We start from the raw sequence: 17,742 nt of genomic DNA, 5'->3' as shown, positions 1-17,742 counted from the left end.
GCCAGTGACTGCCCACTGGGCTGGTCTCAGAGCCTCAGCCTCTTGCACAGGTGACCACAGTGATGCCTCTCAGCGGGAGGCAGGACAACACACTCCAGGGACACAGCCCGGAGCCAGAACAGGCTGAACCTAATCCTGGCTCCCCCACCTTGCACACCTTGGGCAAGCCGTGTGCTGGTCTCCAGTGGGCATTGTGGCGGCACTGCCTCCCCGTAGGGTAGGTGTGAGGTTAAACAAATCAGGCAGGTAAGCTTTGTAATACAGCCTAGAGAAGGCTCCGTTTCTGTGCTTTATTATGTTGTCCACATGGAGTGACTGGCACCCCACTCCAGTACTCTTGCCTGGAAAATCCCATGGACGGAGGAGCCTGGTAGGCTGCAGTCCATGGGGTCACTAAGAGTCGGACATGACTGAGCAACTTCACTTTCACTTTTCACTTTCATGCATTGGAGAAGGAAATGGCACTCTCCAGTGTTCTTGCCTGGAGAACCCAGGAACGGAGGAGCCTGATGGGCTGCCGTCTATGGGGTTGCACAGAGTCGGACACGACTGAAGTGACTTAGCAGCATGGAGGAACTGGGCCATGCCAAGCTCTGTGCTGGTGCTGGAAATGCATGCCAGACACCGAAGCCAAATGTCCAGCCTGTGGAGGAGACAGCTAACAAATAAGTCATTTTTTAGCCCTTGTTACAAGAAGGGCTGGGAAAGAGGGGCACAGGGAGATGTCAGTTATGTGAGGGGGACAAGCCTGGGTTGGGGACAGTGCCCTAGGAAGGGACATTTCTTTCCCACATTAGCAGCTCGTAGACCCTTCTTGTTAGCAGCAGAATGGAGGCCTCCCGAGCTCAGGGATGGTTTCAAGCCCCTTTGCAGCATTTGGAGGGAAACAGACACTCCTTTCCTCTCATGTCTGGTCTTAGAGAGGGGCAGGCTCCCCAGTGTGAGAAGAGCTCTCCCTCTGGGCCATCACCTGGGCACTCAGCAGGGTCCACTGGTTGTGAGCCGGGTATCACTAGTGACGGATGGTATAGGTGTCCCACCCTGCCCCGAGACCCTGCCTGCCTCGCTAGGGAGCCAAGATTCTTGGGGCACTTGGAGACACCTGTAGGCCACTTAAAACTCCAATCTGAATGTCGTCAAGGGCCAGTGAGTTCTGTATAGACGATGCAGACATGAGCAGCATATAACCACATGGGCCAAAATGAATCCTGGCTGAAATGTATGCTCTGTACTTTCATTACCAAGTTTTAAAGGCAAATAGTCACAGCCAACAGTGTGCCCACGTGTGGACCTGGGCAAACCTGGGAGGTTGGAAGGCTGTTTCAGGAGGCAGGTGTCAGCACCACCCCCAGAATTGGCCAGGAATATCTCCTTCCCTAAATGAAATAGAGAAATACTGTGACTGTGGTTCCACCTGGCCTTGGAACAGCCTTGGATACATAGTCTGTGCCAGGACTTTTCCCGGCTGTTTTCATGGGGAGCCTTCGCGTGGAGCTCCAAGAGACCAAAGGCGACACCCTATGTTGGAGCCTCCATGGTCCAAGGGCCTAGAGCAAGTGGAGACGTTTTCAGTCCTGAAACTGCTTCTCAGGGTTTTTTCCTCTCTGTGGTTCCTCAGAGAGTTATTTCACAGAGAATTTCAGGCCTTGTATGAGGGGAAGCTTTTCAATCTGTGGTTCTTAACTTAGCAGTGAAGTCAGCACCCCTTCCAGAACCTGCTACAGTGAACTGCTCCAGGAAAACCCAAATATGCCCATCTACACAACATGCATGACTGTATTTTAGGAGGTTCATGGAAGCCCTGAAGCCCCTTCTCTAGCACAGCAGTCGGCAAACTCTGGCCCACTGGCCAAATCCAACCGCTGACTCTTTCTGTACAACCCTCAGACTGTGAATGGGTGTTACATTTTTCTTCAGTGGTTAAGGAAGAATGTTGGGTGACACTTGACCATTATAAGAAGTTCAAATGTCTGTGTCCATAAATAAAGTGTTCCTGGGACGCAGCCACGCCCAGTCACTGACACCTTGTCTAGGGCCACTTCTGAGACACACAGCGGAGGCGGGCGGGTGTGACGGAGGCCCCATGGCCCACAGAGCCTGAAATGTCCACTAACTGGCCCCTCACAGAATATGTGCCACTCGTGATCTGGGAGTGGGGACCCAGGTCAGGAAGTCTTGCTTGAAATACCTTACTTTTACTTAAAACGATTGAACCGTGGAATTTACAGGTAGAAGCAGCTTTGAAAGTCACCTCAACAAACTCCCCACTTGATCAAGGACCATGTTCCCTGCTTCTGTGGGAGCAAGGGGTACAGAGAGTTGTGTCTTGGGGTCCCCCTTCAAGCTTCTGTAGGTTTCTAAATTGGCCCCTGACTTCCAAATAACCTTAAAGTAGTTGTCCCAAAATTTTGTTTTAAAAGCACTGTAGCAAGTGTTCCAAGTTTGGTAACAACTTCTTTATAGCAGGGATAACTGCCCTTCCCTGTAAAGGCGATCACAGAGGACTGAGTCTATTGTTGTTGTTCAGTTGCTAAGTCATGTCCACACTTTGTGACCCCATGGACTGCAGCATGCCAGGCTTTCCTCTCCTTCACTATCTCCTGGAGTTTGCTCAAATTCATGTCCATTGTGTTAGTGATGCTATCTAACCCTCTCATCCTCTGCCACCTTCTTCTCCTTTTTAACTTCAGTCTTCCCTAGCATCAGGGTCTTTTCCAATAAGTCAGCTCATCACATAAGATGGCCAAAGTATTTGAACTTCAGCATTAGTCTATAGACTGAGTCTATACACCCCTATAAACCACCAGTTTATAGACAAATTGTAGTTGGCTAAACTCCTTTGATCACTGAGGTATTAGCTAGGTGTGAGGGAGGAGGTTAATGGTACCTGATAGGAGTTTCCCATGCAACTCTTCAAATAGAATTTGTAAAAAATGTGGATTTTTTTTTAATAGTCTGGCAAACAATAATGAGGAGAGGGGGAAATGGTTGAATTCCATCGTGCAGTGGATTTGATAGAATTCAACTGTAGTTGGTTGTTCAGAATGCCTGATGGTCTGAGAGACTTTGTCCATTTAAAAAAAAAAAATACATTTGTATATTTAAAATCGATACTCAGCAAGGACCTACTGTGTAACACAGGGAGCTCTGCTCAGTGTTAGGTGGCAGCCTGGATGGGAGAGGAGTTTGGGGGGAGATTGGATACATGCATAAGTATGGCTGAGTTGCTCTGCAGTTCACCCAAAACTATCACAACATTGTTACTCAGCTATACTCCAATATAAAATAAAAAGTTTAAATAAATAAAAAAGTAAAAAATGCATTTAAATATGCAGATTTCCTCAGGAGTGAAGCCACTTTCCCTCAGGCAAATTTTAGATGAGGCTGTGGACCAGATTATGGGGGTGGAGGCAGTTGACTGGGCACTTGGGTAGCTCCTCGCTTCTGTGTGCCGGTGACAAAAGGCCAGCATGCTGCCATGACTGTCTCCAGTGGACCAGAGAATGGCCAGGGACCAAGTGGCTTCCCAGTTGTAAATGCCACGAAGCTAATCATTTGTGCTTAAAAAGCAAATGGGTCTTGACCTTCTTTTCCCCTAAAAGGTGGAAACAACTTTACTAAATAGAGGTCACAAACTGGAGGACTGTTTGACCCATTCAGCCAGGCTACTTTATTTTTTAATTGACTTAGTTGGCAAAAATTAGGAGATCTAGCATTAAAATGTATCTGGGGCGTTTGTTGGGAATTCAGAAGACCTGGAAAGGCAGGGTCTGTGTTCTTGAAGGCAGCATCGGCGGGTGAGGCATGCATTGCACGCTTTCCCCTGTCTACAGCTCCCCGTGGACACACACACACCCCTGCTCATCACAGAGAAAAGGATAAATAATGTCATAGCCAGCAGTGCTGAAAGTAAAATTCATCTTCTTTCTTCCTTTTTGTTTTCTTATCTCACTTTAATCTAGAAAGTTTAAAGATAGCCCACCAGGATGTATAAAATCACATACTGTAAATATGAATGCAGTGAAAATGAGGAAAAACAAACAAGGGTCGGAAAGCAATAAAAGATTGAGGAAGGTCCTTTTGGGTGGGTCATACTTCAGGCTTTTAGCTTTTGAGAGAAGACTGGTGAGTTCTAGTGTTTGGATTATGTAGGAGATAAACGCAGACTGGTTGCCCTGGTGAAACGATGATTATTCTATGACCTGAGATCAAGGATCATCCAAAAGATGATGCTGTTTGTTCTCATCATACTGTTGGATCAATACTGACAAAGAAGCATTACTAATAATTTATATTTACTCTCTGCTGGGTACCATTCTCATCACTTAAATGCATTATTTCTCTTATCCTTATAACAAGTATATGAGGAGGACTACTAATATCCCCATTTTACAGATGAGGAAACCGAGGCACAAGAGAGACTACATGATTTACCCAAGACCATAAAGTTTAATATGCATGCTAAATCACTAGGCTCTTCTGCCTCTCAGAGGGCAATATATAAAGAAACTAGTGTGGCTTGCCAGTAGACTCTTGTGTGTCCAGATTTTATAAAAAGCAATCAATATAAACTAAGTGAGGAATGGCATGAAATTGAGAAGGAATGCTAGTATATTGTGTGACCTTGAGGGGAAGCTGAATCCAGACCAGTTAGGCCCCTAAATAGGCTTTCGGACAACAAAGTAGCCTTTTGAAACTAAGAAAAAGAAGGAAGAAAGATCCACTGATCTTTATACAGAGGGACTTGGCCAGGATGCTCATCAGAATCATTCACAGAGCTTAAAAAAAGAAAAGAAAAAAACAGGTCTGGGCCCCACCCCTGGACATTCCAGTTCTCGAGATAGGGGTTGAAACCCAGGTATCCGTACAGATGCATGTTTGTTTCTGATGCACCAGCAGGGGGGAGAAAACAAGGACAAATAGCAAGGCTATTATTTTGGCTCTAATTTTTTCCCAAAGAGAAATATCTTCATTGTACAGAGATTAGGGCAGAAGCCACTGTTGGGTGAACCAAAACCCATGTGAAGTAGATTAATAAATTATATCTAATGATGTCAGATGGGAGCTATAACTCACCCAGGCCAGGTCCTAGAGCAGTTCTCTGGGATGGGGGTAGCATCACTTTCATTTAAATTTCCCTGGTGGTTCTGTTATGCAGCTAAGTTTGAAAGGCATCTCAGAGGCCCAGGTGAGTTACCTCTCAGGTTGGCAAAGAATTAGCCAAAGAATTAGCCCACTGTTTGGTGGTTGGGATTTGACGGAATAGAGCGGTGGTACCAAATGATGGGAGATGGGCAAACAGGCTCCCAGTATTCAAAAAGAGAGAAAATGACATTTGGGATACTCTGAGATGGATGTGATTAAAGCAGATTTCTAGAAGGTTTTATGAGAAGATGGTTTGTGGACACTTAGGGGAAAATGATAATTGCCGGGAGCCAGTTAACTTCATTTCTAGACTAATAGATCAGAGAAATGCTGCAGGCATTGTGTATCTTTATTCCAGCAAAACAGTTGAAAATCTCTAATATCATCTTCCTGAACCAGATGGAAAAAGTGACCATGGCTGGTTGATTAACAATGCATTTAACAACCATAACCACAAAGTATGTTGGTGAGACTGGTTCTGTCAGCTTTATGAGAGGGCAGTCTGTAGAGGGCAGATCAGAGGGTTCTGAGCCTGAAGTTACCTTATACAATATTTTTATATGCATCTTGATAGAGAGATGGAAGGCATGGCAGTCAAATTTTAGGATGACAAAAAGCTGAAGGAGGGGGCTTCCCTGGCAGTCCAGTGGTTAAGACTTCGCCTTCCAGGTGAAGGGGGTAGGGGTTCGATCCCTGGTGGAGGAGCTAAGATCCCAGATGCCTTGCAGCCAAAAAAAAAAAAAAAAGAAAAAAAAAGAAAACATGGAACAGAAATAATATTGCAAGAAATTCAGTAAAGACTTTTAAAATGGTCCAGATCAAAACAACTTAAACAAAACAAAGCTGAAGGATATGGCAAATGAGCTGGATGACAGAATTAAAATGACATTCATATAGTACTTTCTAAAGTAAACTCTAGTTTACATGAGATTTACTTTTATGCTGTCATGCAATCAGCAAGCTTGGTAGATTTATTACTCCCACTTTCTTGGTAAAGAAACTGAGATCCAGAGAGGTAAATCACAGAATCGTTATTTATGGTAATCGTGACAGGCTAGAAATAAGCCCCACCATAAGAAGAAATCAAGGTTAAATGTCAAAGGTGACATTCAGATGCGAAAAATTTATTTCAGAAGATTGGGGTTTGTGTTAGTTTCCAGGGGCTACCAGCCACACACTGGTGGCTTACAGCAACAGAAATGTGATCGTTCTGGGTGAGAAGTCTTTGATCTAGGCGCCTGCAGATAGGGTTTCCCCCTAAAACCTGCAAGGGAAGGAAGACTTCCTTGCCTCTGTCAGCTTCTGGTGGTGCCAGATGTCCCTTGGCTTGTGGCCGCATCCCTCCACTCTTCACATGCATTCTCCCTGTGTCTCTTCATCAGGTCCTCCCGCTGTTCATGTCTGAGCTCTGTGTCCAAGTTTCCCCTTCTTATAAGGACACCAGTCATGCTGAATTAGGCCCCACGCTGATGACCTCATCTCAACTGGATTACATTTTCAAAGACTTTATTTCCAAATAAGGCTGAGGTGCTGGTGCTCTGAATGCCAACATAGCTTTTGAGGGAGACACAGTTCAACTCATTCAAGGTTAAACTGGATTGGTAAAGCTATAAGAGCATCACTGTCATCACAGTTACTCCATAAACAGTAAAACACTGACACTCTCTTAGCCGATGGTTTAACTTGAGGGTTTCCACCAAGTAGAAACTGACCGCCCTTAGCATTGTTCAGAACACAAGAGTCAAGGATCAAGCCAGCAGTTCTGGCCACCACATTCTAAGAAGGAAATGGATTAAAGAATGGTTAAACACCTCCCTGGCAAGATAGGTGCTGTGAAAGGTTCCACTGGCAGCCCTCTGTGTGTCTCACTCTGTTTTCTATTAAGAAAATCGGGAAAGAGATCGAAGAATATGTTGAGAGAAATTTCTAGGCAAATGATAGTTAACTTGAATTTGTGTCCCAACCCTGTATTTGTCAGGCAAGACGCTATGCAGTTTTACATTCCTATTTCATCTAACTTCACAGGTGAACGTGTGTATAAAGATATACACATATACTCTGAAAATATATGAGTTTAATTAATACCAACTCAATGGACATGGGTTTGGGTAGACTCCGGGAGTTGGTGATGGACAGGGAGGCCTGGTGTGCTGCGGTTCATGGGGTCACAAAGAGTTGGACACGACTGAGCGACTGAACTGAACTGAATGAATACATATTTGTATCTAAAGATCTAGTTAATTGATATTGAGCAAGCATGCTAATTATTTACATGTTTCCTTTTTCTTTGAGGATATTTAAAAGAAGAAAATAGAGCTTAGATAAGCATATTGACATTTCAAACAAAATAGAGCTTAGATAAGCATACTGGGACATTTTAAAGCTAGGAAGCATTTTGAGTTTGACTTTTATGGTGAGTAAAAGGATTTTGAGCAAATGAATATGAAGGGATTGCTGTGTGTCCTACTTTGCAACAGGTACCTTGAGGGATATGAGAGGAAAATGTGACACACATAAAAATATTAGAAGGAGGGGGGAAAAAATGCATGTTCCAGGAAGTGTTGTGGGGACTGGGAAAGGAGGGTGAGCTGGAGGGAGGCTGGAATCTGGGAGACTCAAGAGGGAGCTAGAACCTGAAAGCTGGGTTCTTGGACACCACATTGAGACAGCGTGTCTCCCCAGGAATAGTTTGTCTCCCAGGTTCTTGTCACACTCGTGGGGCCAGGACCCTGGCTTGTGGTCACTCTGTTGCCTGTGTGCCCTTGCAGTCATGCCAGACAGAGATGAAGAGGTGGTCTGGGACCAGCACAGTGACTATTGCCCCATGCCCCGGCCTGTAAGACCAGGGACTTTTCTGGGCACTTTAGAACAAAGTCATCTGGTATCTCCTCATAATCAGATGAAGACAGAAGCAGAAATCACTGGCTTCTCTGAAAGCTTGTGTTTATGATTTCAGTTCAGTGAGGGCTCTGAAAGAACTGCGCCAGCCAGACAGGAAGCAAGCATGCAGGCAGCCTGCCCATGTCCGCACTGGAGTCCAAACACGGCCACAGCTGGCTGAGCCTCCAGCCCTCCACGGCCTCAGGGTGATTTAACAGACAGGTCCACCAGCTTTGCCTCTCAGATGCAATTTCTCAGAAGACTCTAGAGTGACCTATAACTCTGTCTCCATAAGCACTGCCTCACTCCCCCACTGCAGATGCCAGAAGTATGCCCTCCCCCAGGTCAGCCCTAGACCTCTCAGATCTAAGACCTGACTTCTGTAGGAAGCCAAAGGGAAGAGGAGTGTTGTTTTCCCCTGACACCTATAGCGGAAGTTAGGGACATACCCACAAAATCCCCAAACTTCTCTTAGCCTATCTGTCTCAGTGGGATTTGCCCAAACCCTGGTTCATTCCATTTCTGTCTCATACCAGCAACTGAAGAACTTTAGTGGCCCAGGCTGACTGCTGATGGCAGAGGAAACCTATTAACCAGGCCTACACCGGCCGCTTTCTCAGGGTCCGGTGGAGCTGCCATGGGCTAGGGCACCCTGCTCCGGGCTCTTTGTCAGTCAGTCCTCAGCCTTCTCGAAACAAAGACACCCACTGGCACAAGAGTGCCTCAGGCCCTGAACCCAGATCACTTCAGTGGCTTTAGATAAAGTGGTAGCAAGAGACACGCATCCAATCTCTTTTCTCGGTTATTTATTGAGCACTCACTATGTGCCAGGCAGTGCACCAGCCTGAGGATGGAACATTGAATTCAACCTGATCCCTGCCCCCAGGAGCTCACAGATTAGTCACAAAAGGAGGTGGACACCCAGGGCGGCACGTGCTGTGATAAAAGTTAGGGGAGATGACAAGACCCCAAGAAGAGACCTGGAGAGACAGAGAAGTTTTCCTGAAGGCAAGATATCTAAGCCAAGACGGAAAAGGTGAGCAGAAGTCAGCTAGGTGACGAGGACACAGGGCAGAAGTCAGAGAGGGGAGAGGGTGCTCCAGGCAGAGGACTGGCTGATCAAAGGCTCGGTTGCAGGAAGACGCCAGTGAGTCCAAAGAACTTCATGGTTCCATAGGGCCTAGGAGAAGAAGCTGGGTAAGTGGGCAGGGACCAGATCCCAAAGGGCCTTAGAAGTGGTTAAGACACTGGCGCTTTTTCTGAGAGCAGTAGGGCACCGCTGGGAGAATCTCAGTGGCTGGAGGAAGACCAGGATGTGCAGGCAGGCCCTGGCTCAGCACTAGTTCAGGATTTGAAAGCACAGAGAGAAGTGTGAGCTCAGGCCCTGCACTCCAAAGCTCATGGCACCCATGGGCTGCACTGGAGACCCAGCCAAGCTGAGCATGAGGCATGCAAGGCACATGGTGCTAAGGCTGAGAGGCAGGGTAGGAGCTCACATTTATTGGGTGCCCACTCTGTGTCAGGATTTGCACTGAGGCACCGCACATCTGGCATCCAACCAGTCATCAAGGCTATTGTAGGGCTCCTGGGACCACCCCCATTTTACAGATGAAAAGACCAAGGCTCAAAGAGGTTTCCTTCACAATGTCATTAAACCAGGAAGGGGACGGTACCAAGGTGGGAGGTCAGCCAGTGCTCTTTCTCCTCCTCCGTGTGGGTCAGAGGATGCGGGAGGGGCTTCATGGAGGAGATAAGGTGTGAAGAGCTAGAAGGCTGTTCTGAGTCCCAGTGTCACGTCTCAGGCTGTGTGGTGGGTGCTAAGAGTCAGGTGTGTAGACATGAAGGGAGGCAGATGGGATGACTGCAGGTCCAGGTAGACAGGGCCTTTGTCCATCAGAACCTTGGAGATGAGTCCTATACCTGCTCTGTAAGGGAGACAGCAGCTTTCCAGAGAATGAAACCAGTGAGTAAAGGATATAGTCCCCAATCCTCTAAATGTGAGGATGGGAGGCTGCCTACATGCTATTAACCTGGGATGGGTTTCCTCAGAGATACTTGCTCTGGAAAACCTCCCAAGCCTCTAAGGTTAATAAATAGTCAGGAACTGTTAGTTATATGAATGGAAATGAATAACTGACAAGGATATAAGATGTCTCCAAGGGAAATAAGGCCTGGACCAGGTAGCATAAGGGGTGCATGAGCCAAGTAGGTTCTTCCATAGAGTTCTTGAAGAATGGCACACTCGCTGCCATGCCACCAATGATTCTGGGACCCCTGGAAAGCCCAGAGCTGAGCTTGATTGCTCCCCAAGCCAGCCCACCATGCACCGGAAAAAGATGTCTCTAGCTGTGTTGACTGAGCCCAGTTCCCTGGTAGGCAGTCAGCAAGTTGGGACATTCAGACATCCTGTGGAACCTGGCTCCATCACTATGCTTGGTTGACCTCAGGAAATGAAACCAGCTTCCATAACTAGTGGACTCAAATGGAAAGGTGAAGCACAAGAAGTTAAACAGGGGAGTCAATGCCAAAGCCTTTACAGACTTCCTGAGGTTCCCTATATACCGGCCCCCCTCCCCCGTTAGTGACCAGTGCAGAGGAGGCCGGAAGGAGGGGCTTCTGCCCCTGAAAGGTCCTGGATCTAGCCCACCATCAGTGGTGTTCAAACTGAGTTTCCCTTCTGCCCTATTCTCTGCCAGTCTTCCTCACTGACTCCCTCTCCTCCTGCCACCACTGAGGATGCCTCTTGGTCACCATCCAGGATGATACTTGGTGCTTCCCATGCTTCTGGCGCCTTCTTCCACATCCTGCTTCTCCCCCAGCACCATAGGCCACAAGCTGTTACCCCTCTTCAATCAAAGTGAACCCCTCGCTCCTGTGATAGAGACCTTCAGCAGAGGAGTCTTCGCACCCTCTCCCCAGGCGGCTGCCCTCCCGCGTCCCACATGCATCACTGTGGAGATGGGCTTTGTGGTTCCCCCTGAAGTCTCTCTCCACGCAGGGCCCCCCTTTTCCTTTTGCTCTGTACACAGTGGAGATGGAGAACAAGTCGTCCTCTTGCCTGGAGCCAGCCCTGCTGTAGGGACAGCTGAGCCACTCAGTTTTCTCATCTCAGGGGCGGCACACACGGCCTTGTCCTGCAAGGACTGTTTCCGTCCCTGCGGCTTTCCCCTGCCCCCTTTCCGTCCCCTCCAAGGTCTCTGAGCCCTAGTGAGCTCTGGTGGCTCAAGGCCAGAGAGAAGATGCCAAGCAGGACCGATGGGGGCTGCAGCACGGGAAAGATTAGCTCATCTCTTCTCCGTGGTGTCTGTCTGATTCGGACCTCAATCTGGGACAATTTGAAAACAGCTTCCCTGCCAAGTTCACCTCACCATGTACCACTCTCTCCCTGATCCACAGCCCTCTCCCACCATGCTGACTTACTAACAAGTCTTTCTGGCTTTACTTCAGCCTAGTAGCTTGACCTAAAGGTCTCCTGGTTGAATTTGAGCCTGGCCATGTCTTCGCATGTCTTCAGTGTCCAGCTTTCCAAATATTCTGCACCATGAGAGGCATCATGCTGAGAGCTGGACTTGAGTCTGGCCCCACTCTGAACTCAGTTGCGTGACTCTGGGCAAGTGATCAAACCTCTGTAAGCCACAGTTTCCACATCTGTAAAATCAGGATAATAACACCTGCCTGTTCCAAGATCAATGAGCAAGTGAACATGAAGATGCTCTGTAAAGTGGCACTTCCCAAACCACATTCTGCAGAACTTTGCTCCCAGGACGGGTATTGAGAAACTATTTAGGAAAAAAAAAAAAAAAAAGGACTTCCTTGGCAGTCCACAGTTAAGACTTCACCTTCCAATACAGGGGGTGTGGGTTCGACCCCTGGTCTGGGAGCCAGGATCCCACATGCCTCATGGCCAAAAAACCAAAACATAAAGCAGAAACAATATGATAACAAATTCAATACTTTAAAAATGGTCCACATCAAAAAAGAATCTAAGAGAATCTTTAAATAAAATGGTCCACAGCAAAAAAAATAAAATAAAATATATGTGTGTGTATGTGTGTGTGTGTGTGTGTGTGTGTATTTAAAAAAAAAAAAAAGTTTTATGTCAAGTCTGAGGAAGACTGGCCTTATTCAAATCAGCCAGGTTTTCTTGACTTCTGGGTGTCCCACAGCCTTTCATTTGCTGACATGCATGGTGACTCTCCCAGAGCAGGGTACAAAATATAGCTTTGTCTCAAGACTACTTTTTACACAGACTATCATTAACCTTTTAGGTAACTGATTTCCACAGAACATAGCATATGTGAATATTTATTCTACAAATAATAATAGTCACCTTTTCATAAGAGTTATTCTATCATCCAGGGCACTACTCCTGGATAATGCCAATTAATCAATATCTGAAAAAATATTGCCAGAACTCATTCAGTCATCTCAGTATTGTGTTGTGGAAGGCAGAGGAGAGGGGACTTGGTACTGAAGTTCTCTCAGTTGGACTCCGCCCTTATTTCCCACCATCCCCACGCTGCACTCTGTCGCAAACAGCTTGACCAACCCATTGTCCTGTATACACATCTTTCGTGTTCCCACACCCCTGCCTTTGTCCCATCTCTCTCTCTGCCAAGGTGCCTTCCTCCCATCTCTACCAACATAATGGTAATTCATTCTTCAGGTCTCAGCCAGGTCCCACTATTCTGTGAAAGTTTTTCTCACCATTGTAGTGTGTGCTAGAAAGGAATACTGACCCCAGCCCAGCAGGGAGCCCCCAGAGGCAGAGAGAATTATTCTTACTTCCTGATTTTCTCCAAAACCCAGAGTTTGTTTGATCACTGCCCTCCACCCCTCCACAGACCATAAGCCCAATTTTGGCAACTTGAACTTCCAACTAGTTATGGGTCCTTCTGACCCAGAGAGTCAGTGGTGGGCTTTCTGATGTGTTCATTCATTCAGTAGATGCTTAGTTTAGTAGACTGCTGGGAACCCAAGGTTGAGTTAGACAAGGATTCTGCCTTTTAGGAGCTCATGGACAGGACAGAAGCATTAACAATTCACTGCAAGTCAGTGTCTTGAGTATAATAATAGAAATAATGTGGGAGCACAAAAGAGGATTCAGGATGATAGCAGGTGAGGATCAAGGCAGGCTTCCCAGAAGATGGTCCCACCCCCGACTCCATGCATCCCCCTATGTATAGAGAAGATGTCATCTAGAGGAGACATGGTAAGGTGATGGGGGTGGTGATGGTTACCTTTATGGAAGAAAGACCACTGGAGACCTCGTCGGAGGGCAATTCAAGTTCATTCCCTGGATCACAGGAAGGGAGGACTCCGTGGAGCCAGAGGGTTAGGGCAGATGCTGAAAGGGAAAATGTCCGAACATGCACACACACACAGTCTATGGGAATCCCACTTCCTTGCTTTTCCATCATACCTTCTTCCTTCTCACTTGCCCTCATTCTTCCTTTCCAAGTCCTCCGTCACTTCGCGGTCCTGGGGCCATTCATCGTTACCTCATTGAAACAGCTCAATGTCTGCTCTCAGTAGCTAGAGGTCTGCTTTGGTAAGAGGCTGGTCAGCGCAATGCCTACTCCCTGTGGGGGGCCTTGGGGAGGAAGGTCAGCCTAGAATCAGTGCTTTCTCTTATCTTCCCACAGAAAACCAAAAGAGATGTCAATAATTTTGACCAAGACTTTACCCGGGAAGAGCCAGTACTCACACTCGTGGATGAAGCGATTGTGAAGCAGATCAACCAGGAGGAATTCAAAGGCTTCTCCTACTTTGGTGAAGACCTGATGCCCTGAGCAGCCGCTCCCGGTGAAGTTTGGTGATGCTGCAAGCAGGGGCACTGGGAAGATTCCTATTTTCCCATCAGATGGTCTTGAACTACTTCTCCCTGGAGCCCCAGTCCCTTGTCCATCCTCTATTTATTGCATTCCCTCACCCCGGGGCCAGCTCCTCCCCCCTTCCACCTGATGACCAGAGGCACTCTTGGTTCTCGTCTCACCAGTACTGCAGAATTGTGCAGGGTCAGCAGTTCACTGGACCCTCTGCTGAGTTTGGTCTGTTGGCAAGCCTGGCTTTGCTCCTCGGGGGCTTCTGGTAAGGAAGGAACTTCAGGTCTTTTACTGCAAAGGAAAGAAGGAAGAAAAAAAGCAAGCAAGACTCTGGCTCTGTTTTTGAACATAGAGTCCTGACAATTCTTGCTTCTCCTCACTCCAGTCCCCCACCCACCACCTGCCACCCTCTGCCATTCTGTCCAGAAGAGAAGAAGAGACTGGTGCTTCTTCAGCCCAAGGGTGAGCGCCCTCAAGGTGTGCCCAGGAAGGAGAGAGGTTAGAAGACACCCTGATCGGCTCCCTGTGTTGGTTTGCTCTGGAATGGCTCATTGTCATTTGCTTTGGTTTTAGATTTGGGGCATGCCAAAGTTGTATAAGCATGTATCTTGTGGAAGAAATTGCTCTCCTTAGAAAAAGAAATTTGATTTGAACTCTATTAACATTTCAAAAATAGATTATCAAATTTGCTTTCTAATTGGCCAAAAGAAATAAATTCCAGTGTTAATACAGGTAGATATTAAAGGGCTAATATACAATGAGAAAATCATCATCCATGGTGTATGCTCTTAATGCTTGTGTGGCACCTGGGGGCTCTGAATTGAGAGAAAAGAAAACTAGTACAGCTCTTTGTTGTTCAAGTTCTGCCTGAACTCCATGGCTACCCCGCAGAGTGGTCAAGACCCTGGGTTCTAGCAAAACTCAGATTCTCCAGTTTCATCCTGAATCCCCAGCATCAACTCTATTTATTTTCTGCAGCAGTGTGTGATTTTTGCGCACTTCTACCAAATGATAGTACTACTGTGTTGTGGTTTTTAAACATTAAACCTGTAAAGTTAAATATAAAATATCTGCTTTTGGAACAAGCAGCATGAGGCTAAACATGGGTTATGTAGAGGGTATCAGGAGATGGAAGAGCGACTTACTGGAACACTGACAGGGTGGCAAGATGTTCTCAGAGTGTTGTTTCTGTGTGACATGCAAGGGCAACTCATGTGGACGCTATTTAATGGATGTGATGTTACCTCCTGTAGATATGCTACCAGTGTTACATTCTTTGATTTCCAAGGATTCTCTGTGGCTTTGTGTGTTATGTTTCCCGGAGGTCGTTGGATTATCTATTTCACTGAACTGACTTAGCAGGGAATGGAATCCATTCCAACGATTGCACGTGGATTTCCCAGCTGCCCCTAAATATATATACTTGTGAGTGGCAAAGTGGCACTAATGAAGCTTTTTGCCTTTTGTACATTTGAGATTTTTGTATATAGTGTTTGCTGCAAGGCCTGTGGAATTAATTCATTGAATTTAGAGGTATCAACTGCTGCATGTTCAGGCATATTATAAACTTTAGTCTATGAAAGAATAATTATAATAATGTCCAGGTGCAATACTCTGTAAGCGTATTGGTTCAAGTTACCGAGAGATAAGGTGTGTTTCCTTTTTTCTTTCTTTTTCTGGGAGGTGGGGGGCGGGAGAAGGGGTGTTCTTCGTATTGTTTATTTCATTTTGGTTTATTTTAAAAGATGTAAACATGTATTAAGCTATATTAAATCTCACATATAGTTCTCCTATACTCTATTATGCCCTGATAGAGATGGGGAAGAGAAAGGAATGTTCTGGATGGTTGTTTCAAAGTTTGGACAGTGACTAGCTCAAGCCCATACAGAGCTGGTGCCCATATTTGCATCTGGCTAGTCATGGCCTTGGTTATTAGTGATGACATTCACTTCTCTTTTGTTTTGATTTTTGAAAAAACTCAGGTGTAATTATTATCTGTTCTTGTTATAATTTCAAATATTATGCTATATCAATTTGTGTGTTCAGCATACCAGTGAAGAGATGAAGAACAGTAGATTAATTTAATTTATCTTCGGTAACTTGACATAGTAGGGGGAGACTATCTTCCGGAGTTGAGGACAAGCACAGAAACATCTTCATGGTGGCGTCATCTCATTTTTTAGGAAAACATGACAATACTGCCCGTCTTACTCCTGAATCACTACTGCTTTCTGTTTTCTTCTCTGCTTCCTTCACCCTGATGATTGAATGACCAAGCAAGCTCTTAAACTGTCATGCCAAATGACCTTGTCCAAAGTATTCCCATGTCAGCAGGGGTTGGGCCCTTCCTACAAGACAACTGGCATTTTTGTTGGAAGACAATAATAATTCATTCTACCCAGCAGCTCCAAGCAGTCACTCAAGCAGGTTGCCTGGCTCAGAGATGCACCCTTCCAGCCCCCAGAGCTGGGCTGACTGGGATGCCTCCTGCTTGAAAGCTAGTCAAGTTCTCACACAGGCAGATTCAAATCCTATGTAGTCTGTAGAATAGAGCTTGTATGTTCCTTGAATAATCATTGTTTCATTTCGGTTTTCACATGAGTTTGGAAGCAGACACACTATTACATTTCTGCTAATTCTTTCTAATCTTTCCAACTAGCTTGCTCACTCTTTTTTTTTTTTTTTTGAGACAAAAAAGGAGGGAGTGTAAAAAAATGCCAAAAAAATATATGAAGGATAGCTATTCTCCTGTGTTCTCTCATTATGGACTTTGTGAAGTGGAAATAATTTTTTTTTCCTCCAAAGGTGAAAAAAATGCGTTTCTTACATTAAAAAAAAAAAAAAAAGAAGGCTAAAAAATTACCTCTTTTTAAATTATGTGCAAAATAATTCTGGCTAAATATAAAATGTATTCAACTTTAGGGATTTTTTTTTTTTTGTATTGTGATGCTTTATTTGTACATTTTTTTCCTTTTGGGATGTAATTTTAATCTCTTGCCATTCATTAGTGTTATTTCATTGTAAACATTATTGTGCCAAATGTACTGTATTCAAAAGGATGTGAATGTGTATTGTTTCAGAACCTAATAAATACAATGACGTTAAATCTTATTTCTGGATCCAATTGAGCATTTTATCTTCTGGGCTCCATTTTATCTCCTTGGTGAGTGGCAAGGTGGTGCTAATGAAGCTTATTGCTTTTTAGACATTAAAGATTCCAAATTCCCAAACCTAGACAAGGTTTCAACTTTTCTCTTATCCTTTGAAGATGAACAAAGATGCAAATGACCATATATGCATCCTCCCCTTGCCCACCCCTGCCTGGCCTCTGCATTTCAGGGACTGCCAACCAGAAGCATGGAGGGGGCCTGAGAAGACTGGATGGGCTCTGGGCTGCCTGGGCGTGAAGCTGCCTTGGAGTGCTGGGAGATGGCCACGCAGCACTGAAGCACTTCATTTTCAACTTTCTAGAGAAGAAAAGACTGGGTCTTCTTGCAACTCATTCAACCTCTTCAAGACTCAGTGTCTGACCAGCTGCTCAGAACTTTAGGCCGTAGGAATCCAAGAAGCCCCTACAAGGCTGGACACCTCCCATGACTTAGGTATATTATCGTGAAGACACTCGCCTCTCAGTCCCTTCCCCCTTCCCCACCAGCAACCTCATCTGCCCACCTGAAGATATAAGCATGGACCTCCAGACCCACTCCAAGAAGAAGGTTGTTCAGTTCAGTTCAGTCGCTTAGTCGTGTCCGACTCTTTGCAGCCCCATGGACTGCAGCATGCCAGGCCTCCCTGTCCACCGCCAACTCCCAGAGTTTACTCAAACTCATGTCCATTGAGTGGTGATGCCATCCAACCATCTCATCCTCTGTTGTCCCCTTCTCCTGCCTTT

The 17,742-nt window shown here is 45.9% G+C and overlaps 1 protein-coding gene across 3 annotated transcripts in view; it reads left to right on the top strand.

The window, feature by feature from the left end:
- PRKCE (protein kinase C epsilon) overlaps positions 1–16,961 on the top strand; it is a 542,503-nt gene extending 525,542 nt beyond the window's left edge. For 2 of the 3 annotated variants that reach the window (XM_043918105.1, XM_043918104.1), the window contains exon 16: positions 13,671–16,961. In XM_043918105.1, coding sequence (XP_043774040.1) covers positions 13,671–13,817 — 147 coding nt within the window. In that variant the 3' untranslated portion in view covers positions 13,818–16,961. The remainder of the gene's footprint in view (positions 1–13,670) is intronic. The other variant, XM_043918106.1, reaches the window with a different exon arrangement.
- The last annotated feature ends 781 nt before the right edge of the window (positions 16,962–17,742 follow it).

Source organism: Cervus elaphus, chromosome 11 (assembly GCF_910594005.1).
Source record: "Cervus elaphus chromosome 11, mCerEla1.1, whole genome shotgun sequence".
NCBI lineage: Eukaryota > Metazoa > Chordata > Mammalia > Artiodactyla > Cervidae > Cervus > Cervus elaphus.
Note: the sequence above shows the minus strand (reverse complement) of the source record. Positions and strands in the feature narration are given on the sequence as shown.